This window comes from Ceratotherium simum, chromosome 29 (assembly GCF_057802395.1).
Source record: "Ceratotherium simum simum isolate JZ-2026a chromosome 29, ASM5780239v1, whole genome shotgun sequence".
NCBI classification, from domain to species: Eukaryota; Metazoa; Chordata; class Mammalia; order Perissodactyla; family Rhinocerotidae; genus Ceratotherium; species Ceratotherium simum.
In genome coordinates this window covers 12,476,815-12,502,383 of record NC_141928.1, presented here as the reverse complement: position 1 = coordinate 12,502,383, position 25,569 = coordinate 12,476,815, and the positions used below count along the sequence as shown (strand labels likewise).

The window sequence follows — 25,569 nt, the reverse complement described above, 5'->3', positions numbered from 1 at the left end:
AGGGGAGGCCTGGGAGGCTGCTGGGCACTCAGGCCTGGGCTGGGGAGGGAGGCCCGGGCTGAGAGGAGATGGGGGGGGTGTCCAGCAGGGTGGGATCACCGAGGACTTGGGAGTAGCTGGCATCATCAGTGAGAAGAACAGCCCCACAGAACAGAAATTTCTCCGAAGAGGCTGAGGCAGCACGACCTGAGAGGTGGGAGGAGAGCGGGGTGGGGGTGGGGAGTCAGGACAGAGAGAGTGGTGGGCACCGAGACAAGGTGGGACAAGGTCAGACCACAGGGGCCCCTGAGGCCTGTCTGGAGCCCTGGGGCTGGGGGAGATGGGGTGGGCCGGACCCCTTGTCTAGAGTCCATCCTGGGGGTGGAGCAGCCTGGAGGGCCTGGGCGGGAGGAGGCGGGAGGGGAGGGGAGGGAGGGCCGGGCCTCTGTCCACGGCATTAGTGCTGGTTGGAGGGAGAGGGGGGTGCGGAGCCAGCCCGCCGCCCGTTCCCACAGCCGCCAGCGGAGCGTGCTGCCATGGCGCTGGCTGGGCCCAGGACCCGGGACCCCAGGCCTCCGGCCCCTCTCTTGCTGCTGCCGCTGCTCTGGGCCCCTGCCCTCGCCCTCCTGGCCGGTGAGTTGGGGCACAAGACTTGGGGGGGCCTGGGGCAGAGTCTGTCCCCCAAAGCAGACACCCCAGGCCCTGGGGCTGTCCTCGTGGGCTGGGGTGCAGGCCCGAGTTGTGGGGTGCGAGGGTGCGCTGCTGCAGGCCCCTGGAACTCGTGTGGAGGGAGTGTGTCCTGGGACTTGGGGGCTGTTGCGTGTCGAGGGGGGCTTTGTGAGGGGGACCGTGGGCCGGCGGTGATTCGGGTCATGGGGTGGGCTGTGTGTCTTGGGAGGAGTGTTGTGTACGGAAAGGGAGGGGGCTGGGGCTGGGGAGTTCTGGCCTGTGAGGCCTGAGTTTGGGGAGCTGCAGGTAGCATGAGCCTCGCCCCAGAGTCTGTTGTGAGTCCCGTGCTGGTTGTGGGTGCAGTTGTGGTGAGTTCAAGTTGTGAGGTGGGATGAGCTGTCCCAGGCGAGCCGGGAGTTGTCTGCGACATTCTGAGTGGGGTGGGCTGTGTCCTAGCGCAGGGTCTGGGGTAGAAGTCATCGGGGGGGTGAACTGGGTCTTTGCTCTTGACATGGGGGCACGGGGTGGGGCAGCAGACCCCAGCCCAGTGGAGTAGGGTGGAAAGGGGCAGGAGGGGGAAGAAGACCGCGGAGAGCCAGGCGTCTGCCTGCATCCCCTCCATTTGCATGTTAGCCCTGCCTGCACTGGGGGGCTGGGGTGCTCTGGGGTCCCCAGGGGGTGGCCGGGCACTTGGGAACTTGTGTGTCCACTGCTGTCCCCTCCCTGGCGTCCCCAGATTGAGCTGAAGGGCTTTCTGAAGTCAGACCCTGTTCGCCAAGCGGTTTTTGCTTTTGTCCAAGTGGATTCACGTGTGCATGGGGCCTGGAATTCTTCCTGGGGGGTCTAGGGGACGCTTTGTCCTGGTCACTATAGCTACGGGGGCCAGGCCTGGGAAGTCTCCCGCCCCCGGGCCACTGCTGGAGGAGGGAGCCAGCAGGGCGGGTGGCCTGGGCTCCACTGCGGCCCGGGGAGCCCCCACCCCCGCAGACCCCCAGGGGGTGGGGTCAAGTCCCCCCTCGGCCCCTACCTGAGGCCCCCCTCCGGCTTCTGACAGGGCCTGGCTCACAAAGTCTTCGTCTCCCTCTCCTCTTCGCAGGGCCGTGGGGAGGACGAGGACCCCGTTTTGCAGTGGAGGAAACTGAGGCTCAGAGAGGGATGGGGGCTTGTGAGCTGGGCTCCCAAGGCAAATCTGGAGCTCTGGGGGTCTGCTCTCTGCTCTCTGCATACGAGGGGCATGAAATCCTGGTTTGCGGTGTCTGTCCCCTGCCCCACCATGCACACACCTATACATGTGTGTGCACACACAAATAACACAAATGCACATCTGCACACAAAAATCACACATGTGCATGCATGCACACACATACACGCACACCGCACACTGGTGTGGCACACAGAAGGGCACACACCACATGAACAGGTGTCCACAGGCATGTGTAGATCGACCACACGTGCACTTGCACACACACACCTAAGTGTACATGCACTGCACCTGCACACACCAACATACGGGTGTTGACACATGTGCATCCACGCTCCACTGTACGTTCACGTGACCCTTGAGGCAGGGTGATCACAAAGTCGATCCATGCTACAGAAGGGAGCAGACACTGATATACACACACATACCCACACAAGCCTGCTGGGGTTCCCAGGGGATGCCCTTCCCTCTGTGATTTCTGCACAGGGTGCCCCCTCCCTGGGGATCCCAGAAAGCTAGGGTGGGGGCCCTGTGGGCATGAGCATTTCTGGATGCCAGTACCTAAGGCCTGACTGCCCAGAGGATAGGGGCTGGGGACTGTGTCACTTGAAAAGCAATTTCCATCCAGAGGGGATGGGGGTCCTGGAGGCCCTGGGCCCCAGGCCCACCCCTGCCTGGCCCCAAGCTGGGCCCCTCCATCCTGGGCCCGCCCTGCCACAAAGGCCCGCTGGTTGCTAGGAGAGGACCAGGCATCTTGGAGTACAATGGGGCACGATGGGCTCTCTTGTCCCTCCCCCATCCCGCACCCCCGGGGAGCCCGGCTGACAAAGGGGCAGTCCAGTCCCCAAGTCTCACCCTTCCTCCAACCAGAGCTGGGGGGGGGCTGCGGGACAGAGGCAGGGATGGAGGGGCAGCCACGCACATGCTCCCCAACGTCGGGATGTGCTGGATAGTCGGTGTCTGCCCCAAGTAAAGATTTGTTGATGAATGAATAGATAATACCATCAGTCACTGTGGCACCACGCTACTGGACTAATATGCTGGAGTTTAATTCTCACAACAGACCTGTGAGGTCGGCTCTGATACCCCCAGTGTACAGAGGAGGAAATTGAGGCCCAGAGAGGGTCAGTAACTTGCCCAGAGTCACAGAGCTAGTGCATGGCAGGGCCAGGATTTCACAGCTGACTCTGGTCCCAGCCTTTGTAAAGTCGCATCTCTTCTCTGTGCCTCCGTCAGAAGGGGACAAACCGGGTACCTCTGAGGCCATAACAAGAATTCAATGAGAAAAAGCAGTGCTTCTCCAGCTTAGGTTTCACGGAGAATCCCCAGTTTCAAAGGGAATTAGAGCCGGGAGCCGGGAGCCCACTACTAGTTAAGAGTGCAAGAGCCAACAGCCGGGATCCCCACCTGCTCTGTCCCACCCTCACTCTGGGAAGCGCCTCTGGGGCTCCAGCGCCCTGAGACCAGGGTTTGGAAACACCGGGAAAGCCAGTGCCAGGCACAGGGCAGGCGGTGAATCTGTGACAGCTATTGTTGCCATTACTGTTATCAAAATGATGCCTTTTAACATGAGGGGGTCAACATTTGTAAGAGTATTCCAAACTGTCCTGCCCTGTGGGGGTAACTTGAGCCCTTTGCAGAAGGCTCTGAGGCAGCGTTTGTAAACCGCTGTTGTGTCCTACCACACTGTTATGCAGTCCTACCCCTGAGGTCTCATGATATGAGATGAACAGTTTTTTTTCCTTAAGCTAGAAGCTCCCACATCTTATGAGATCTTGGGTCACTTCTTAGAAATATTCGTTTTTTTTTTTTTATAATTTTATTTATTTATTTTTTTCCCCCCAAAGCCCCAGTAGATAGTTGTATGTCATAGCTGCACATCCTTCTAGTTGCTGTATGTGGGACGCAGCCTCAGCATGGCTGGAGAAGCGGTGCGTCTGTGCACGCCGGGCATCCGAACCTGGGCCGCCAGCAGCGGAGCGCGGGCACTTAACCGCTAAGCCATGGGGCTGGCCCAGAAATATTCTCTCTCTTGCTTTTGTCAAGACAAGGAGCTTCCTGAAATCCACCCTCCGCAGACACTTCTCATCAGTTGTTGGCTGTTATCAGCAGGGCGTTACAAGTGCATGTAAAGTAGGAGTTACTACGCACTGCACCGAGTGAGGCCTGAAGCACAGGGGTATTGCTAACAGCCGGTTCTGGATAGACGGAAGATTGCCCGCTCTGCCCAGGCTGACACTGGAACCTCCATTCCTGTGCAAGCCCTTAGAGATGCTTTCCAGGGCCTGGTGAGGCTGGGCTGGGATGCACTGAAATGACAATACATGCGTGGCAACTGAAAGTTTGCAAAGCAGGAATTTCACGTGCATTGGGAGATGGGGACCTCTCAGAAGTCTGGAGACGATCTGCTTCATAGTTTTGAGGGATGTCCCAGGCAAGTTAGCAACGTCTCTGAGTTAGGAAAACGAAAGTTTTCTTAACAGCACCCACCTCTTCCGGTTTGAATCCAATATAATAACGCATAACAAAAGTAAGATGTGTAGCACAGCCCCGAGCGCATAGTATGCACTCAGTAAACTGTTGCTGGTATGTTGTTATAATCCGTCCTTTCCACGCAGAAAATTCCCTTCCGGGCGGCGGGCTCTGAGCCTTCCCAAGGCAGGGCTGCAGGTCGAAGGCGAGGAGAGGGTATCGGTTAATCCCTCCCCTGCCAGGTCGGCCCAGGCAGCCTGAGAGGTCAGGAGGGATTTGTAAAGATAAGCACAGGCCCCTCGTCGCCCTGGCAACAGGCCACGCCCCTCTGGCTTGGCCCCCGGACGGCCCCTCCTCTGCCCCACCGCCCTCACCTCTCTGCCTCCCAGCCCTGGGCTGGCCTGGCCTCCTGCGCTGGCTCCTGGAAGACAGAGAACCTGAGGTCAGCGGTTCCCATGCCTCAAGGTGCAAAGGAGTCCCCAGGGAGCATGTTGCAATGCAGGTTCACGGGCCTCACGCCCCACATGGTTCTGAACCTCTAGGTCTGGAGTGGGGCCCAGGAATCTGAATTCTTAATACAGGCCTGGGATGGTTCTGGAAACCCCTGAGAGGAGGCTCTGGAGTGGGGAGACCTGGGTTTGTGTTCCAGCCCTTCACGGGCTGTGGGACTGAGGTCGCTTCATCTCTGAGTCTCACTTTCCTCAACTGTGAAAAAGGAATGTCAGCGCTATCCACCTCAAAAGGTAAAGATGAAGATCGAGATTACACAGGACAGATGGCTGTTCCTCACGTGCATGCTTCACGCGCTTCTGCATGCCTCCCAGGACAGGCAGCTCCCTCCCTCTGGCCTGGCTCTCACTGGACGAGCTCGTTCCATGCGGCTGGACTCTGTCTCCTGGGGTCCACCTGCTCCCATGGTGATGAAGCATCTTCCCTGGTTCCCCCAGGCACTGTCTCCCCAGCTTGATCCCGTCTGCTCTGAAATGGAGGGCTCTGAACTGGGGGCAAAGCTTCTTATTGGGGTGTGTGGGGGGGGTGTCCCTTGGGCCACACAGGTGAGGGGAGGTGCCTTGTTGGGATTAAATGAAGGGCCTGCTGGCACAGGACCCAGCAGCCAGGGCCCATGACAGTGGGAGCTATGATTACTGTGCTCCTCCCAAGCACTGGAGGGACCCCGATCATAAGGTCGTAGCTCCTCACTGAGGGCTCCCTGGGTGCCAGGGCTTCACTCCTCACAACACCCCACGAGGTGGGCACTGTTTGAACCCCATAAACTGGGTCTCTCTGGTGCCCAAACCTGTGTCCTTTCCTGAGGGAGCTCTATCCACTCGCACCCCCAACAGACCATCTTCCCACCCCTATCAGAGCATTTTCCCACCCCCACCAGACCTTCTTCCCATGCCCATCAGAGCATCTTCCCACCCCCAGCAGACCTTCTTCCCACCTCCAGCAGACCTTCTTCCCACCCCCACCAGAGCATCTTCCCACCCCCACTAGACCTTCTTCCCACCCCCAGCAGACCTTCTTCCCGCCTCCATCAGAGCATCTTCCCACCCCCACTAGACCTTCTTCCCACCTCCATCAGAGCATCTTCCCACCCCCACCAGACCTTCTTCCCACCCCCACTAGACCATCTTCCCACCTCCATCAGAGCATCTTCTCACCCCCAGCAGACCTTCTTCCCACCTCCATTAGAACATCTTCCCACCCCCAGCAGACCATCTTCTCACTCCCACCAGACCATCTTCCCATCACCATCAGACCATCTAGCCCTGCAGGACTGGGCTCTAAACTGCTCAGCCACAGCGGTCCTGGGTGGGAAAAAGAAAGACGAGTTGCCCCTAAGCCCCTCAGAGAGGCCCAGATGCTCCCTGCCTTCACCCATATAACCAGGCTTGGGGGAGGGGGTTGGAGATGGATGCCTCAGATGGAGAGAGGAACTGTGGGCAGAGAGGGTCTGTGGGCCCCAGAGCCCTAGAAGGTCATCTTGGCCTGACAGTGATTCAGACCCTCTGCCCTTCTTGCTGCATGCCTGGCCCTGGGTGGGCGCTAGGGCCCTCGGTCTGGGAATCTTGGGAATATGAGCCCATGTTGAGCTGGCCCAGGTGCTGTGGGTGCTCGAGGGTAGGGCTGACAGCTGCGGTCTCTCCCGGGGTCCATCCGTTGGTATCTCTGTCTCCGAGTCCCCCATCCTGCCTGGCCCTCTCTGGGAAGGGTGGGGGTCGGCCAGTGAACAGCCCTGCCTGGTGGAATGTGGATGACGCCTGAGAGGCTGCCGAACCTTATCTGGGGGTCTTCCCAGGGTAGGGGAGGTGCTGGGCGGGGGCCTGGTTAGTGTCTCAATGACAACCTGGTTGGGGGAGGGGCGCCTCCCAGAGCCCCAGGTGGGTGGTTCCTCCTGCAGGCTGGCGGATCCCCTCCCCCATCTTACTGAGTTCCTACAAGTGGGCACTTGACTGCCTTACCTGAAGCTTTGAATCCTTCCACACTCTATGAGGCAAGTACTGTTACCATCCCTTTCCCGCACTGGGAAACGGAGGCTCAGCAGGAGAACTGACTTGCCCAAGGTTTCATAGCTAGTAACTGTCTGAGCTGGGTTTGAACCCAGGGCTGCTTTACTTCAAAGCATGACACTGACAAGCTCTCAGGAAGGGAGGGAGGTGGCTTTCTCGGTGGCTGGGCCTCCAAATCAGTAGGTGACCCTCTCACAGAGGGAGCTCGGCGTGGCGGAGGCATCACAGTGGCTGGAGCCAGAAGTTCAGTCACCCGGTCGCAATCCCTGCCCTGTACCCTGTGATGGCGGCCAGGTGGCTGGGCGGGCCACTCAGGCATTCACTGATGGGGGATACAATAAGGGCTAGGGATCCTCTGAGAAGTTCTCAGGCCAGCGGGACAGGCGGGGAGGGAAGGAGGTGTGGGGGAGAGGGGCTGAGCGCTCGGCCCCTGCCTTTGAAGTCCTCCAAGTCCTCCGTCTCCAGTTTCACGTGGGGATGGAGTTACCAGACCCCCAGCGGGAGAGGTGGAGGGCGGAGAGGGAGGAGCCTTGATCCTGGGCCTCCAGGGAGGGAGTGGGCCGAAGACTGGGAGACCCAGAGGAGACCTCCTCCCCGGGTGGGGCTGAAACACGCAGACAGACCTTGAAGGCTGTCCCAGCGCTAACTTGCTGTGTGACCTCAGGCAAGACCTCAAGTCTCTTTCTTGAGCTCCATGTGCCCTCTTGTAAAATGGGCATGACAGCGCCTGCCTCAAGGGGGCGCTGCAGGGGTGCGATGAGGCAGTGGGGCACACAGTCTCCCTCCAACACTAACCCTCACAGGGTTAGCGCGTGTCTGCTCGCTAATCCTGCCCGGGAGCCAGGCAGAGCATCCCGGGTCCTGTTGTCTGCTATGGAGGCGCTCCAGAAACCATTCCCAGTTCCCGGTGTAGATGTGTGCAGCCTGTTGGGACCTGGCTTGTAGAGCCCCTGGCCCACCCTCCCTTCTCCTGAGTTTGGACAGACCCCTGCTGCTTTGGGGCTGGGGGTCTGGGGTGGGCCTGAGAGTGGGGAGGGGAGTGTCCTGGTAGCCCCTACCCACCCCACCCAGCCAGTTTCCTCTCTCTACAGGAACGGTGCCTCCGGAGACCCTGAGCACCTGTGCCTCAGACCCATGTGCTCCAGGGACCCAGTGCCAGGTGACGGAGAGTGGTGGCTACACCTGTGAGCCCACGGAGCCCCAGGGCTGTGCCACCCAGCCATGCCACCACGGCGCTCTGTGTGTGCCCCAGGGTCCAGATCCCAACGGCTTCCGCTGCTACTGCGTGCCCGGGTTTCAGGGACCCCGCTGCGAGCTGGACATCGATGAGTGCGCGTCCCGGCCCTGCCACCACGGGGCCACATGCCACAACCTGGCCGATCGCTACGAGTGCCACTGCCCCCTCGGCTATGCAGGTAATGGCCCTGGCTGTCCCTGGTCTGTACAGTGGATACCATCAGTGGCTCAGAGTGTAAAATCACAAATTCAGCTTTGACTTGAGCATTGAGAGCGCCCCAAGCATCCTGCCTGCTCTGGATGAGAGTATGTGAGCGCTGGCACAGTGCCCAGCACGTAACAGGCACTGGACAAATGTTGCTTCAGTCCCTTCTAGAGTTCCGTTTGGTACTGGAGGTGGAGACACCCCTCGGGCATCTCTGGTGGGACTGCAGTGCAGACACGCCTGGCTTGGCTTTAATGAGGACACATCCAGACAGTATTTCTAGCATCTACTCACTCAAGACCTGTGTCAGGCTGTAATGTTGACACTGTTTGGCTCATCTGATGGTTCTGGAATATGAACACCCCTGGGATGGTTCAGCTTGTAATGTGGACCCCTCCCCTCTGGGTAGCCCCCAAAGCTCCAGCAAAGAGACACTGGTGGTCGTGTTCAAATTGGAATGGAGATGCACCCCAGGGACCTCTGCCGTGTCAAGTGGGATAAGGTGTATGACTGGCACTGAGGAAACGCTAGCTCCTCCTCCAGAGTATGGCCCTGTCCCGTCCAGGTTCCAAGGCAAGAGCATCCTGGAGCGACAGCCTGGAAGTGGGGAAGGAGGGCACAGTTGGGGACAGGTCTGGGAGCGAGGCTAGGTCTAGGGCAGTAGAGACACTCCGGGTTCTCCTTCAACCCTGAATTCAGACAATCTCTCTGAGGGCAGGGGGCAGTTTGAGGTCACCTCAGAGCAAGGGGTACAGACTGGGGTGCTGGGTTCCAGGAGAGGGGACTTACAGTGAAGAGAAGGATCTCAATCCCAGATGAAAATGGACTTTGGAAGCAGGTTCCATGTATCTTGCTCATCATCTGAGTCTCGGGGTCTGGATATACCAGCTGTGTGTGTGTGAGTGAGGTCACGTAAAGGGCCTCTGGGTGTCTGCCAGTATCTGCCGGTGTCTGGGCTCCCTGAATGCATTTGTGCAAAATGATGTGTGTGAGTGCCAGCAGGTGTGTGTGCGCCCAGATGTGTTGTGCTTGGATGCTTCGGGTAACGCTTTCTGGGTGAGCTGTGGATGTGAGTGGGAGCAGTGTCTGCTGTGACTCATTTCTCTCCTCCTCCTTCTGTCCCGAGCCAGGCGGGGGAGTCTGGGATTCCAGGCGGCCTGGGCCTGGCTCCCCCTGGCACAGAGGGTGGGAGTGGGCTGGGGCGGGAGGAGTGAGGGGTCACAGGAAGGAGGGGCCCTGTTTTGTGCTCACTGAGCCGGGAAGGGGGGAAGGTTCCAGCTGGAGCCAGCTGTGCCCCTGGCCCCCCATGACCAATCCCACTTAGGGGCCTGGGGCAGGGCCTCTGGAGTGGACAGTGACATGTGGGCTCCATGATGAGCTCGGGCAGTACATTTCCAACCTCTGAGACTCTCCATTTCCCTTCATGTCTGCAGCCCCCTCTCGGACGGCTGCCCAACTGTCTCAGTTTTGCCCATGACGCAGGGGGTTCCCAGGACAGGGGACTTTCAGTTTTAAAAGATAGTGCAGGGAAAACCAGCAGGAGTTGGTTACTCTATTGCAGCATCCCGGCACGGGGTATGTCCCTCCTCCCTGGGGCCCCTCCTCACACCCTCTTCATAGCCAGCAGAGTGAGCCTTCTTTTTTTTTTGTGAGGAAGATCAGCCCTGAGCTAACATCCATGCTAATCCTCCTCTTCTTGCTGAGGAAGACTGGCCCTGAGCTAACATCCGTCACCAATCCTCCTCCTTTTTTTGTCCCCCAAAGCCCCAGCAGATAGTTGTATGTCATATCTTTCTCGTTGCTGTATGTGGGACGCGGCCTCAGCGTGGCCCAAGAAGTGGTTCGTTAGTGCGCGCCCGGGATCCGAACCCGGGCCGCTAGTAGCGGAGCTCGGGCACTTAACCCCTAAGCCACAGGGCCGGCCCAAGAGTGAGCCTTCTAAAAGGTAGATAGGACCATGTAACTCAGCTGCTTAGAGCTTTTAGGATAAGCTCCGATTGTGATCCCGGGTCCCCTGGCACTCCCACCCCTGCCTCACCTCCTCCAGGCTCCCCTTTGCTCCTGACTCTCCCTGCCCCCAGCTGGTCTTCACCAACAGTCTCTCTGGAGAGACCTCCAGTCTCTTTGGAATCCAACTGCTGGCACTGCTCCCATCCTAGACTAGTGAATGCCCCCTCATCCTTCAAAAGGCTCTTCTTCCAAGAAGCCTTCCCTGACTCCCAATTCCCCAGGCCAAGACCCTGGCTCGTGCTTTCACAGGATCCAGTACGTTCCCATTGTTGAGCTTATCAAAATTAAAAACCAGTCGTCATTTATGTAATATTGACCTAATCCTCGTCTCCCGGGCTAGGCCGCTGTGATCTCAAAGGGGCAGGGATGTCTGTCTTGTCTCTACCCCATTACACTGGTGGCGCAAGAAACACCTGCTCTGGATGAATGGACCAACAGATGCTCTCTTCGGATCCTCACGTTCTGCTCCTTGTAACTGTCCGGAGCCGGTTTCAGGTCGGCCTGGCCCGGCCACTTGCGCCCTCCCTCTGGGGGTCCATCTCTGTGTGTGTGTCTCCCGCCCTGTCCAGGCGTGACCTGTGAGGCGGAGGTGGACGAGTGCGCTTCAGCGCCCTGCCTGCACGGGGGCTCGTGCCTGGACGGCGTGGGCTCCTACCGCTGTGTGTGTGCGGCGGGCTACGGGGGCGCCAGCTGCCAGCTGGACCTGGACGAGTGCCAGAGCCAGCCGTGCGCGCACGGGGGCGTGTGTCACGACCTGGTCAACGGGTGAGCGGGCGGCCGGGTGCCCTAAGGCCGGGGGGCTGGGCGGTAGGCCGGGGGACGTGGTGGAAGCAAGTGGGCTGGAGCGTCGGGCGCGCGCTCAGCTCCGGCCGCGCGTCCCGCTCCAGGTTCCGGTGCGACTGCACGGACACGGGCTACGAGGGCGCGCGCTGCGAGCAGGAGGTGCTGGAGTGCGCGTCGGAGCCCTGCGCCCACAACGCCTCCTGCCTCGATGGCCTTGCGAGCTTCCGCTGCCTCTGCTGGCCAGGTGCGTGTGTGCGTGCGCGAGGGCGCGTGCGCGCTCCCCAGGGGCGCAGCCTCAGGTTGGCGGGGCACGGCCTTGTGGGGCGGGGCCGGTGTGCGTCTGTGCGCACGCGCCCTCAATGGACCAGGCCGAGGGTGTGCAGGTGACTGCAGTTTCTCTGAGCCTCAGTTTCCCGATCTGCAAAATAGGGCCAATTATAGCACCTGCTCCTAGGGTTGTTGCGAGTAGGGTAAAGATGTAATGCCCATGAAGCCTTGGCACAGGGCCTGGCACGTCAGAGTGCTCAGCGGTACCACTAATAATAGTTATATGATGCGGATGAAGGCTGCCATGGTCATTTCCCGCTCCTCCACCGTGTGTCCCTCCCTTACTGTTGGTGACCGTATTCCGAGCTGTCGTCCCAGCCGTCCCTGGCGGAAGTAGAGGGTGCTGCCAAGTAACCCCATGTGACCCGAGGCCCACATGTGTGTGTCCCCAGGCTACAGCGGCGAGCAGTGCGAGGTGGATGAGGACGAGTGTGCGGCGGACCCCTGCCAGCACGGGGGCCAGTGCCTGCAGCGCTCAGATCCGGCCCTCTACGGGGGCGACCAGGCCACCTTTCCGGGCGCCTTCAGCTTCCGCCACGCTGCCGGCTTCCTGTGCCGCTGCCCCCCGGGCTTTGAGGGTGAGCCCCCTTCCTCCCTTCCTGGGAAGCGGGTCCACCAGCATTCAGACGCATGGGGAGGGATACCGGGGCAGGGTCAAGGGCGGACCCTGCCGTGCATCTTGTGCCATGCTGCGTGAGTCAGCGCCTCTCTCTGGACCTCAGTCTCCCTAGCTGTGAAATGGCCTTCCTGCTCCCGTCTGGCTCTGAGAGTGCAGGTGGGAACCACAGCTGGCTCTCTTGCAGGGGACGACTGTGGCGTGGATGTGGACGAGTGTGCCTCAAGGCCGTGCTTCAATGGAGGCCGCTGCCAGGACCTGCCCAGTGGCTTCCAGTGCCACTGTCCAGATGGCTACACAGGTGCCTGGGGTGGGGTGGGCACTCGGACAGGGCAAAATCAGAGTTGGTGGGCCTGGGGTGAGAAGGTTCCTCTGGCTGATGTGTGGAGGTTGGACGGATGGGGGACAAGGAGCTCAGGGAGGAAGTGGGTGCAGTGGCCCAGGTGACAGCTAAGAGGGGCTGAGCTGGGACTTGGGTTCTGGAGGTGGGAGTGCATGGAGGTAACTGGGTTGAGAAACATTTAGGAGGGACACTCTGCAGGTCCTGGGGTTATTCCAGGTGTGAGGAGGGGTCAGGGATGCTGGCTGATGTTCTACCCTGGGTGACATTGGGTGGAGGACGGGGAGTTCAGCCTTGTCCATACTGAATCTGAGTCTCCCCGTGGCGGGGAGCCTGGGTGGGGGCTGGTAGTGCAGGGTCTGGGACCCAGGAGAGGGGTCTGGGCTGGAGCCAGAGACTGGGGGTCAGGAGTGTAATCCTGGCAGCTGGGGCCGTGGGTGGCGGAGGCTTTCCAGGAGAAATGTGGAGTGATGGGCAGAGAGAACCCTAGACACCTGACATCAAAGGGCTGGGCACAGCCGGGGGCCCTGCTGGGAGGAGGACAGAGGCAGTTCGGCCAGGATGGAGGAGGTGAAAGGGGGGCGTTACAGATAGAAAGGTGAGCTTGACTTTTGGGGAGCTGGGGCCTGTTGGGCAGGAGTTGGGGGTGCAGAAGGCCTCTCTCTGCCTTGGGTACAGCGGATGCACAGACACACAGACACCTTTCCACACGGACACTGGTGAACCCAAGGAACTCACACCCTCAGTGACCCTGCCCGCTCTGGAATGTGCGCGTCTCTTCCCCCACACCAGCCCACATTCCTGTTCAGGCGGGCACACCGCCTCCTCCCCCTGGCGGGCTTCCTGGGCACAGGCTCCCCTGCCCAGGGGAAGGACCACCATCACCCCTTCCACCTCACTCACCCAAAGACATGGGGGCTCAGTGTCCCCACGCCAGGTGGCCAACACTCCTGGGGGCCCTGGAAACCCATCTTATGCCCCCTTGGGCCAAGATCCTGAGTCCTGCCCTGGGAGCAGTGGCCTCGGGGGCGCCTGGCACACAGTGGGCCACCACAGCGCGCCCAGCCTCTGAACAGCATTCTCTGTGCATTTCATCTCCTTCTCACCACAGCCCCATAAGGTAGGGGGTCTAAGTCCCCATCTTACTGAGGGGGTGTCATCGCCCGGGTTCACCAGCGTCAGCGGGAGCCCAGCTCCTCCCCAAGCCGAGCTCAGCTGACGGGTGACAGGGAGGTCAGGGACCGGGAGGGGTGACTCCGGCTGTGGGGCTGGGCTCCTTGCCGCCGTCCACACTCATCCTCCCTTCGGGTTGTGCTGGGCGTGGGGGAGGCCAGTCCCTGGCATTCCTGAGCCAGCTCTGAAGGAGGCTGCCGGGCCAGGCGGGGAGCTCTGCTCCCCAGCCTTGGCGCCCGCCCACCGCTCTCGGCCTGTCTGTGGGAAATGCAATGGGGCTGCGGGCTCTGTGGACCTTCCTTGGGGGCCTGTGGCTCCTGGCAGGTATGCAGGGCTGGGGCCTCGGGCAGGGGGAGGTGGGGCTGGCTGTCCCCGGAAGGAAGCTGTGGTGTTTGTGGGCTGACTGGGGCCAGGATTCAAATCCTGATGGCTTCTCTGGGCCTGCGTTTCTCCAGGTGGGATATGGGAGCAGGGCTGGCTTTGGTTGTTTGTGGAGGCTCTGGCTGAGCTGGGGTTGGGCTGTGGCCTCTTGACCCAAGCTGGGCCCAGAGCAGCTGGTGTGGGAGCTCCTAGGGGGGAGGGGGAGGTGGCCCCTTCACAATCAGCATTGGGGGCCTAGGGCAGAGGGACTCAGGGGTTAGAGCCTAGGGGCTACGTGAGTGCCACAGATGCATACACCCTCCTCCATTGCATCATTCTGTCCGTGAAAGCCCTGCCAGGCTCTTTGCTGGGCACCAAGGACATACTCGGGTCCCTGGAGATCTCAGTTGAGTACTTTCAATACAGGGTCCCGGGGAGCTGTGCCTGGGAGTGGACAAGTTGTGGGGAGTGACACAGTAGCTTGGGATTGGGAGTCAGAGAAATCCTTCTAGGGGACTGGCCCTTTGAATTTGGGCTTTGCAGGATGAAAAGAAGTTTGAAAGGCAGGGTAAGGGAGGAGGAGGCATTCCAAACAGAGGGAACAGTATGAGCGCAGCCCCAGACGCAGGACTTGCCAGGAAATGCTTGGAGGAACAGGCAGTTCAAAGTTTGAAGGGAGCCGGGTTGAGCCTTGAGCACCTGGTAGGGCCCAGCCCATGCGGGATCTCGAATGCAGGGTGAGTGAGTGGACCTTAAGCAACAGAGGAACCGGGCCAGGTGATGCTTTAGAAGTAGATCTCTGGCTACTTGTGGAGATGGATGTACAGGGGTTTCTGAAGGCATGCGAAGTAGAGCCCCACTAGACTGTGGCCCGGAGAGCTGATGGGGCAGGAGAGGTGGGTGGGAGAAAAGAGGGGATTGGAGAGTGTTTAGGGGATTGAATCCACAGGGCATAGAGACTCACCAGATATGGTAAAGGAAGGGGTAACTTGGATTCCAGCCTCTGAAGTCTTCAGGGGACCATGAGAAATCCTTTGGTAACTGGTTTGGTTGATAGGTACTGAGGTCCCCGTCCAAAGAGGCATGGAAATTCTAGGTTGAGACTGTGTTTCTGGCCTTGGGTGCTGAGTCTTGGCCTGGTCTTTCCTGAAGGCCTGACATGTCAGGAAGATGTGGACGAATGCCTGTCGGAGCCCTGCCTCCATGGTGGGACCTGCGATGACACCGTGGCGGGCTACATCTGCTGGTGCCCGGAGGCCTGGGGTGGGCATGACTGTTCTGTGCAGCTCACTGGCTGCCAGAACCACACTTGCCCGCCGGCTGCCACCTGCATCCCCACCTTCGAGTCTGGGGTCCACAGTTACACCTGCCACTGCCCACCTGGTACCCATGGACCTTTCTGTGGCCAGAATACCACCTTCTCCGTGGTGGCTGGGAGCTCTCTGCGGGCCTCGGTGCCAGCTGGTGGCCCCCTAGGGCTGGCACTGAGGTTTCGCACCACGCTACCGGCTGGTGCCTTGGCCACCCGCACTGACACCCAGGACAGCTTGGAGCTCATGCTGGCGGGGGCCACGCTTCAGGCCACACTCTGGAGTCACGGCAACACTGTGCTTGTCCTGAGGCTGCTGGACCTGGCCCTCAATGACGGCCACTGGCACCGAGTGGAGGTGACGCTCCGCCTAGGGGTCCTGGAGCTGCGGCTCTGGCACGAGAGCTGCCCTGCCCAGCTCTGTGTGGCCTCCAGTCCTGTGGCCCCGGCTCCTACAGCTTCCGTGGCCCCGACGCCTGTCGGGCTCCGCTCTGCCCAGCTGGGTGGCGCGGCCTTTGCAGGCTGCCTCCAGGACGTGCACGTGGACGGGCACCTCCTGCTGCCTGAGGATCTCGGCGAGAACATCCTTCTGGGCTGCGAGCGCCGTGAGCAGTGTCAGCCTCCGCCTTGTGCCCACGGAGGGACCTGCGTGGACCTGTGGACTCACTTCCATTGCGACTGTCCCCGGCCTTATAGTGGTCCCACATGCGCTGATGGTGAGAACGAGCCAGGGGGCCCCGGGGCAGAGGCTGTGCCTTCCCCCCAGTCCAGGGACTCACACCCGCACCCTCTCCCCCACAGAGGTTCCTGCTGCCACCTTTGGCTTGGGGGGCACCCTGAGCTCTGCCTCCTTCTTGCTCGACCAGCTGCCAGGCCCCAACCTCACTGTGTCCTTCCTCCTGCGCACTCGGGAACCTGCTGGCCTGCTGCTCCAACTTGCCAACGACTCAGCTGCTGGCCTGACCGTGTTCCTGAGCGAGGGCCAGATCTGGGCTGAGGCGCTGGGCAATCCTGCTCTGGTGCTGCCCGGGCGCTGGGATGACGGGCTCCGCCACCTGGTGACGCTCAGCTTCGGCCCTGACCAGCTGCAGGGCTTGGGGCAGCAGGTGCACGTGGGTGGGAGGCTCCTCCCTGCTGACGCCCAGCCCTGGGGTGGGCCCTTCCGAGGCTGCCTCCAGGACCTGCGACTCAATGGCCTCCACCTCCCCTTCTTTCCGCTGCCACTGGGGAACTCAAGCCAGCCGGGGGAGCTGGGCAGCAGGCAGTCCTGGAACCTCACCATGGGCTGCGTCTCCGAGGACACGTGCAGTGTGAGTGCCGGGGAAAAGGGGCCGGTCCTTTTCCCAGGGTCTACCCCGCGTCTCTCGGGGTTAGCGTGTTCTGCTGGCGAGGACAGTGCCAGGAGGGGAAGCGCCTGCCCGGGGCCCCACTGCTGGAGGTGGCAGGGCAGGAGTCACAGTCACCTCCTCTCCGGCCCAGCTGCTCTTGCCCTCTGCTGGTCCCGGTACCTCCTCCCTAGTCCTGGTCTGAGACGGACACCCTGACCCAGGCACAGGGCTGCCCGAGCCTTTCTGCAGGAGCTGCTTGGGGGACCGGGACACCCAGGGGTTCGTAAACAGAGCACTAGTCTGGGTCTGAACTCTAGCTCCTCTGTGTACTGGCTGGGTGACTCAGGCAAGTGGCTATGCCCCTCTGAGCCTCAGTTTCCTCATCTGTAGTGGGGAGAGGTGACTTCCTCTCTGTGTGTGAGGAGGTAACCTATCGCTCAGTGAAGAACCACTGCAGTGATGGTTGTGGTGGCTGCTGCTGGCCCCAGGCCTGAGCCAGTGCCTGCCCTGATTCTTCCCGCAGCCTGACCCCTGTCTCAATGGTGGGACTTGCCTTGTCACCTGGAACGACTTCCATTGCACCTGCCCTGCCAATGTCACGGGGCCCACGTGTGCCCAGCAGCTGTGGTGTCCTGGTCAGCCCTGCCTCCCGCCTGCCACCTGCGAGGAGGTCCCGGATGGCTTTGTGTGTGAGTGTGTGCCCTGGGCAGCCCACATACTGGGTGCTGGACACCCAAACTGGGTTAGATCCCACGTCTACCCTCAGGGCTCAGAGACAGTGGACCAGGATGCCAACAGCCCAGCCCAGTGTGGTTGGGCCATTGCATTCAGAGGGGACAGGCTTTCTGGAGGAAGAGAGCATTCACTAGGTTTTCAAGGGTAAATAAGACTCTGATCTGGCATTAGGGAAGGGCATTTCAGGGAGGGACAATAGCATGTGCAAAGGCCCTGAGGTTTATAAGAACTGAAACACAAGTACAGGTATTGGGGTGGAGAGGTTGCCAGGGGCCTTGAATGCTGGGCCAGGCGGAGCAGGACTTTTCCCCAAGGGCAGTGGGGAGCCACGGGAGGGTTTTAAGCAAGAGAAAGATACGATCAGCATTTTTAAAAGATGACTGCATTTTATTAAAATGTGTGATCAGCATTAAAAAAAATGAATTTAAAAAAGATGACTGCAGTGAAGACTGAGCCTCGGTGATAAGACAGGGCAACTTCACTGAGGAGGGGGGGGCAAATTTTTCCAGGGGTTTGTATTGCCTGGTCTGTGACCTGGAGAGTAGGATGGCACGGTAGGGCAGGGTCTCCCCAGCAGAGGTCCAGAGCTGGTTCTCGGGAGGTAGGGAAGGGAAGCGACGGCAGTGGGGGCTGCAGATCCTGGGATTAGATGATAGGCGTGTGTGTGCCCCCACTCTGGATGGCCCGGGGGGAGTGGGGGCCAGCGGATGGCGTCACCCGCTGGCTGGGGCCAGGGGTGGGTGCCGGGAGGGCATCCCCGACGCTCCCTCTCCCTGCAGGTGTGGCCGAGGCCACGTTCCGCGAGGGACCCCCGGCCGCATTCAGCGGGCACAACGCGTCGTCGGGGCGCTCGCTCGGCGGCCTCTCGGTCGCCTTCCGCACGCGGGACCGCGAGGCCGGGCTGCTGCGCGCGTCCGCGGGCGTCCCCGCCGCCGTCTGGCTGGCCGTGCGCAACGGCTCGCTGGTGGCCGGCGTGCGCAGCGGCCGCGGCCTGCCCGGGCAGTGCTGCCCGCGCCCGGGCCGCGTGGCCGACGGCGCCTGGCACCGCGTGCGCCTGGCCATGGAGCGCCCGGCGGCCGCCGCGTCACGCTGGCTGCTGTGGCTGGACGGCGCGGCGACGCCCCTGGCGCTGCGCGGCCTGGCCGGGGACCTGGCCTTCCTGCGTGGCCCGGCCGCCGCGCGCGTCCTGCTGGGCGAGAACTTCACGGGCTGCTTGGGCCGCGTGGCGCTCGGCGGCCTCCCGCTGCCCCTGGCGCGCCCCCGGCCCGGCGCGGCCCCCGGCGCCCGGGAGCACTTCCTGGCCTGGCCCGGAGCGCCCGCCCCGCGCCTCGGCTGCCGCGGCGCGCCGGTGTGTGTCCCCTCGCCCTGCCTGCACGGCGGCGCCTGCCGCGACCTCTTCGACGCCTTCGCCTGCGCCTGCAGCCCGGGCTGGGAGGGCCCGCGCTGCGACGCCCGCGCCGACCCGTGTCGCTCGGCGCCCTGCGTCCCCGGCCGCTGCCACGCGCGCCCCGACGGCCGCTTCGAGTGCCGCTGCCCGCCTGGCTTCGCGGGCCCGCGCTGCAGGTGCGCGCGGGGGTGCGGACTGGGCCCGGGGGCGCGGGCGCCGAGAGGCGGACTGGAGAGGAGGACCCCTGGGGCGGTGGTGGGCACAGAAGGCCGAGAGCCTGGCTGCGGATGCACTGGTTCTGTGGGCCAGCCGCCTCTGCGCCCTTATCTGTGAAATGGGAACGACGGTCCCCTAGGGTTGCCAGATATAATACAGGACACCAGACAAATCTGAATTTGAGATAAACAACGCTCCCGTCTGGGGGTGTGGGCTGGGGGAGCCCAAGACAGGTCCCGGAAGAACACCTGGAGGCTTTCCTGCCTCCCGCCCACCGCTGATGTTGGCCCCAGTGTCCCGGGAGGGCGGCGGGACAGAGTGATGGTTCCCTTGCTCAGTCTGGCTCCGACTCCCCACCCGCTTTGGGCCTAGCTTGTGGAGAGTCCTGACTCGCCCCTCTCCGCGCAAGGAATGTCACGCCCAAGTGTTCTCTTTAGGGGCCTGCTTTTGCTCTGAGGAGCGTCCTTAGGTTTCAGCTTCTCAGAGGACTCCGCCGGGGGAAAGGTCCCACAGGGGTCTGGAGATTTGTTGTGGGTGGGGCTGGAGCAGCAGTGACTGCCCTCTGTCCCGTCCCTTCCACCTCAGACACCACTTTCATGACGGATAGCATGACGGTCTGTGAGAGGGGAGCTTTAGTTCCACAGATGGCAATGCAGGGGCTCAGGTGGCCTGTGATCAGGAGATGGTCCAGGTCCCAGGTGTCCTGCCCGCAGCCCAGCCTCTGTGCTTCTCCCCAGGTCTGTCCTGCCAGAGGAGTGCGGCCTGAACTCCACCTGCCTCAGTGGTGGCCCGTGTGAGGGAGGGGCCCGGGGGACCAACTGCAGCTGCCAGCAGGGCTTTGCTGGCCAGAGGTGGGTTTGGGGCCAGGGGCCTGGGAGGTGGGCGGGTGAATGTGGAGAGCTGGGCGGAGTGGGCCCCTGCACCCCCTCCAGCCAGGGCAGGTGAAGTGGGGTGTGGATCCTTGCTCTCCTTCCCAGCCCTCACTGTCGTCACCGTGCCAGGCAGTCTGTCTGTTGCTTGAGGTCTTTTCTTCTGGGGCTTCCAGGGCCACCCTGTGTTGGGCAGTCACCTGCGGGAGGTAGTTGCCTGGGGGTATTTCTTGGAGCCCCACTCTCAGCCCACCCGTGTCAGGACCACCTGGGGAGACTGTAAAAGTGCAGGTTCTGGGCGCACCCCAGGCTGATGGAGTCAGTATCCCCGGGCGGCAGCCTTTACACAGGCTCCCCTGTCATGGAGTGACAGTCGTTCTTGGTCATGAATGCCAGGGCGATGGCGGGCGGGGGTGCTGGAGATCACATTCAGCCTCAGTCATCTGGCAGGGCCTAGCCAGGCAGGGACGGTGCGTGCGGACAGTGCGTGGATGAGGTCTGAGGGCTGTGGGAGTTGAGGAGCTGGAGCAGCTGGGGCACGGAAGGGAGCAGCTTTCTGAGCCCCGCCCTCCTCCCTGCCTCACAGGTGTCGGATGCCCTGTGAAGCCAACCCCTGCTTGAATGGGGGCACCTGCCGGGCCTCTGGCGGGGTGTATGAATGTCTCTGCAACGCAAGGTTCTCAGGCCAGTTCTGTGAAGTGGTGGTGAGTGCTGCCCGCGGCGTGGGGTCCCTATTTTGGAGTTTGGTGAGATGATGATGTTGGGGGGTGTGTACAGCACCTGTGGAGCTGTTACTGCACCAGCTCTGTCGTGGGGTGGGGAGCAGCGGGGGAGGGAGACGCAGGTCCCTTCCACTCCCCCCACGCAGGAGGCGTTGTCACTCTAGGGAGAGCCTGCAGGGCCCCCACCATCCCCATGGGCAGTGACAGTGGGAACAGTTGGGCTCTGCCAAGTCCCATCTGGGACCAGGATTCAGGGCCCACAGGATCCTGGAATTCTGGGATAATAGGTTGGTGAACTGAAGAGCCTGTAACCTCCAGTGGTTTCTGAGTCAGGATTCTAGAGTAGGAAGATTTGAGGAGCCCAGGATTCTGAGCCAGAGCAGGCTCAGCCGCCGTGAAGGCTGCCCCTGGCCCCCGGGAGGCTCAGCTGAGGAGGGGCCCGGATGGATGGGGGCTGGAGGCCGCTTGAGCCTCCCTCCTGCCTCCTCCCCGCAGTGGGCAGTGAGCCCACAGTGGGTGCCAGCGAGGGATGCGGGCAGGGACTGGGGAGGAGCCTGGATCTCCACCGGCTTTTGGCAGCTGGGTCATAAACCCGCACATTCCCTCTGCTTCTGGGGAATGTTTCCTTTCAAGTTGAACTTTTACAGCCTCTGGCTCCGGGCCCCCCAGCCCTCCTCCCAGGGGGAGGAAATGGCTTTACGGCTCCTCCAGAAGTGCTCGGGGTGGAGGCTGGTGAGGGCCCTCTCAGGGCTGGGATGAACTTCTCTACAGCCTTGGGGCCCTTCTCCAAGGCTCGGTGCTGGGACTTGGGACCTAGGTCCCAGTGCGCTGAGAGGTCTCATGGGACAGAGGGAGGGCCGGTGAGTCCAAGACCCTGTGGCTCTGGAATCCTGGAATTCTGTGATTCTGGGACTTCAGAATTCCAGGCGTGTGGAATCTTTTCTGGGGGCATCCTGGGAGTCTGTGGAGACAGAGAGGAGATTTGGTGGTCCACCTAAAGCCTGGTCTGAGTCTCCCAAAGCGGGCAGGCCCTGGTGGATTCTGAGCTCGCCATCAGCCAAGTCAGCCGGCCCTTGCTCCTGCCCGGGCCACCTGGCCGGGGAGCCTCTCCTATGGCTGCCTGAGACGCCTGCCACTGTGGGGGTAAGCATCTTCTCCACAGACACTCGAAAAAACCAGAGCACCCTGTGGGATGGGGGAGGGATCAAGTCCCCATTGCCTCAGATTGGATGAGTTTATTGTGAGGACGGGTAGGCTGAGCAGGGAGGCCAGGTTGCGGGGCTGGGCACTGAGGCCCACCTTGGCCAGCGAAGGAAGGCCTCCCACTGGACTTGGAGAAGGAGGGTGGGGTGGGCATGGGGTGGCGTTGGGGGCAGACAGAGGAGATGCTAGTCTCGGTTTGCCACCTGCTAGTCATGCGTCAGGGAATCTGGGCAAAGCCTGCGTTCTCTCACCTAATACCGAGTGTCTGCTGTGCAGACAGTGCTCTGGGCACCGGGATACACTGGGAACAGAATAAACCAGACTCCTGTCCTCACGGGAGCGCAGGACTGTTGTCACTCCCGCTCCATCTGATCGTTGTAACGTTATGTGAAACCAAGTGCTTGGCTCATACTAGGTGTTCAGTAAATGTGCTTTCTCTTTTTCTAGCCAGAGCCCCGGGGTGGTTCAGGAATCCCCTGCAGGGGCTCTGACAGCTGGCTCCTTGGCACCTGCGTGCATCCCCTTGGGGCCAGGTCTCTCACCACCGCCCCGGGAAGCCTGTTCCCAGCTCCGATGTTCTCCGAGCCGGTCCTTGTGCCCCCTTTTCTCCTCCCCGGTCTTAGCCCTCACTGTTGCGTCTCTTGCAGAAGGGCCTGCCGCTGCCGCTGCCGTTCCCGCTGCTGGAGGTGGTCGTGCCTGCAGCCTGCGCCTGCCTCCTCCTCCTTCTCTTGGGCCTCCTCTCAGGGATCCTGGCGGCCAGAAAGCGCCGCCAGTCAGAGGGCACCTACAGCCCGAGCCAGCAGGAGGTGGCCGGGGCCCGGCTGGAGATGGACAGTGTCCTCAAGGTGCCGCCCGAGGAGAGACTCATCTAGGCCTGCGGCTGCTGGCTCCGGCACCCACGAGGTCCGGAACGGTTTCTCCTGGAAGACCCAGGAGGCCGCTTCTAGGAGCCTGCGGGGAAGGCTTGCCCCTTCCCGGCCTTGGGGAGCTGCTGCAGAGCCCGGGATACCCACTGCGGAAGCGACCCCTTGGCTGGCAGCCCCATCGTGGACTGAGGAAAAGGGGGCACTCAGGGAAGCAGAGAGGGGCCGGCGAGGTCGTGGACTTCACCGTTGGACCCGCTTGGTCTTGCCTGCCGTGCAGGGGAGGGGCGTACGTGGGTGTGTTCGGGAGTGTGTGTGTGTGTGTGTGTGTGTGTGTGTAGACCTGGGGAGTGTTGATCTGCAGATACCAGTGTGAGTGTTCTGGATGGGGCTCATGGGCGTGTCCGAGTCTTTGCTGTGTGTGAGCCTGACGGTCTAGTGGGCGCTGGTGATCCCGCAGAGGGGGCAGCTGGGCCGTGGGGACCGCCTCACAGCCCTGGGGCAGGGGTAGCCCCAGGTCACTCGTTCTCCAGGAGGCCAGGCCAGGGCTTGCCCAAGGACCAAAGCCCCAGCTCCTGAATCTGCCTCGAGGCAGCTGGAAATCACGGGGAGGCAGTTAGCCAGAGGCTGTGTGGGCTCCTGGCTTCCAGAACAAATGCTCCTTCAGGCTGATCTGTCTCTGCCCTGTGCCGGAGCCAGGCGCGTGCGGAACGCGGGCCACGTCCAGGGCAGACCTGCAGGAGCAGAGGACGGGCTGCCCTGAGCTGCCCACCTTGCCGTGGGGCGTCTGGGCTCCGTGCGGCCTTCCTCCTCTGGGCCGTCACTTGTGGAGTGGGGAAGGCAGCCTGCCTGCCTCACAGGGCTGTCGTGAGGAGCAGCAGCGATGGTAATGGGAAGGAACTCTGGAAGCTGTTAAACTACGGTCCTCTGTGAGGGGCTTCCAGGTCGTCCTTTGAGGTGTCGGGAAGGGTTGTCTCCCCAGCCAGTGTTGAGGGAAAGAGCGGGGAAGGGGTCTCCCTGAGGGGCAGCTAGGTCAGAGGGCGATGAGGATGAAGGAGGAACCCCCTCCCCCCCACTTCTGGTTCTCCAGCTCCACCAGCGCCAGCGCCCTCCTCTCACAGCTGCCTGGTGAGGCCATTCCTTCAACTGCAGACCAGTCCCCTCTCTAATGGCTGTTGGGAGGATCTGGGGAGAGGACTCGTAGGAAGCCCTCTTTGTTTGCTGAGCACCTGTGCTCAGCAAACTCTGGCACCACCTCTTTGTGTTGGGGCTGGTCCTGTAGACAGACAGGTGCAGGGGAAGAATTGCTGCTTTACTTCCAGTCCTTTGCCTGATGATGCCATCACACTGGGCTCTCTGATCCCAGAGGGGCACCCGCATGAGGGCCTGGCCTCTGAGCTTCACAGGGTCCCTTTGTCCCTAACCTGCAGATGTGCCCTTTGGTCCTTCCTGTTTCCCAGGCCAGCACCTCCCGTGCCAAGGCCAGGAGACCCCTTTCCACTTTCAGATTGGAGGTTGACTTACCCAGCTCCCCTCGGGGGGTCTCAGCCAGCTTCCAGAGGCACGGGAGTCAAGCCAGGTGGAGCCATGTGGCGAGGGGGGCTGAGACTGGGATAGGAAGGGCCCTAAACACTGCGTTAAGGGGCTTGCTTGGTCCTTATCCCGTAGACGGTGGGACCACCTTCCCCCCCAACCTTCTCCATGACTCCTGGGGAAGGGGGGAAGCATCTGGTACCAACACCTTAGCCACAGCTGGTGCCTTGGTTAGTTTATTGTCAGGGATTTGGCAAAACTGTTTCTTGCAAACTCCTAAGACATTTTATGTGGAACCCCGAAATGTAAAAGCGGGGCTGCTCTTTTTTGGGGAGCCCTATGTTGTCCTCTCTTGTCCTAAAGGTTCTGGGCACCTGGCATTTTCAAGGGCAGCCTGGGGCGGGGGGCATACGGCCAGATGATGGGCGATGGAGGTGACTGGGTGTGTTTATCGCCCCCTCTGGGTGCTTGGTCCAGATCTCCCTTCCCAACACAAACGTCCAACAGGGGTGCAGGTTCCAAAGCTCTGCCCTTGCTAATGAGAGATCTGTGGGGGTGAATTTCTGGGTGTCCCCTCGAACTTGTTCTTTCCTGGAGCCTGGGTGCCCTCAACATCATCGGTGACCCACAGCCCTGCTCCGTGGACCTGGCAGGCCTGTGCACGCCTGTGACCAGCCCACGCCCCCATGCACTGCTGGTGAGGGGCAGAGGCTGGGCTTGGGAGTGGGTCAGGGGTCAAATCCTTTCCTGATCGCTCTGAGCCCCGGCCTCCGCCTCTATAGAAGGGGCTGCTGAAGATGACTGAGACCCCCTCCCCCCAGAGCTTCCTCAGGACACAGGGACACCAGCCTTCTCCCCAAGATTTTATTGAATGCACACACAAAATTCATCCTTGGGTTTGCAAATTCAGTCCAGCAAGTGAAGAGACAGCAGTGCTCACGTAAATGTGGAGTGCTCACCACCAGCCCCCAGCACAGCCAGGGAGACCATGGTGTGGGCTCTGTTTTCCTGGGGCCGCCTGGTGCCTCTTGTCTCATACTCTGCCCACCAGGTGGGCTGCCCCGGCCCTGATGGGGCTCGGGGGTTTGCCCAGGGTGGGTGCATCTGGAATCTGACAAAACACCTGGGTGTCCTAGAGGTGGCCACATGGCCCAGACATGACACGGCTCCCACCCACCACCCCTAGCAGCCAGAGACACTGTGCAGATTTAAAGAGAAGACTTGCCCGAGGGGCTGTGATTGACTTAGGAGGGGGCTGCGTGCTGGGCCAGCAGCTCTTCACACCCCACGTCAGGGCAGACCTCGGGCCAACCCTGCAGGCCTCACTGACCCACAGTGGGGGTGGCCTCCCAGCCCCTCAGACACTGACAAAGCTCCCTGGGGTGATGGGGGCCTCCAGGGACCCCCTTGCCCTGTCAGACACCTCTGAGGCTGTGTGTCTGACCATTCACAAATAGGAAATGAGAAATCAGGTCAAAATGCTCACAATTTCCTGCATGTCTCAGATGGTTGTTTTCTTA

The 25,569-nt window shown here is 61.4% G+C and overlaps 1 protein-coding gene across 2 annotated transcripts; it reads left to right on the top strand.

Moving 5' to 3' along the window:
* The first annotated feature begins 501 nt into the window (after window positions 1–501).
* CRB2 (crumbs cell polarity complex component 2) lies at window positions 502–25,532 on the top strand. Of its 2 annotated transcripts, XM_087419117.1 has the most exons (13): window positions 502–612; window positions 7,926–8,249; window positions 10,855–11,050; window positions 11,173–11,312; window positions 11,788–11,973; window positions 12,199–12,312; window positions 15,037–15,909; window positions 15,995–16,503; window positions 17,045–17,210; window positions 18,036–18,819; window positions 19,597–19,710; window positions 20,315–20,432; window positions 22,301–25,532. In XM_087419117.1, exons 1-13 carry the CDS (start codon window positions 516–518, stop codon window positions 22,523–22,525), a joined length of 3,846 nt encoding a protein of 1,281 aa, XP_087275243.1. In that variant the 5' UTR covers window positions 502–515; the 3' UTR covers window positions 22,526–25,532. The 2 variants fall into 2 exon arrangements, with proteins under 2 accessions (XP_087275243.1, XP_087275244.1); XM_087419118.1 differs by lacking the exons at window positions 10,855–11,050; window positions 11,173–11,312.
* The last annotated feature ends 37 nt before the right edge of the window (window positions 25,533–25,569 follow it).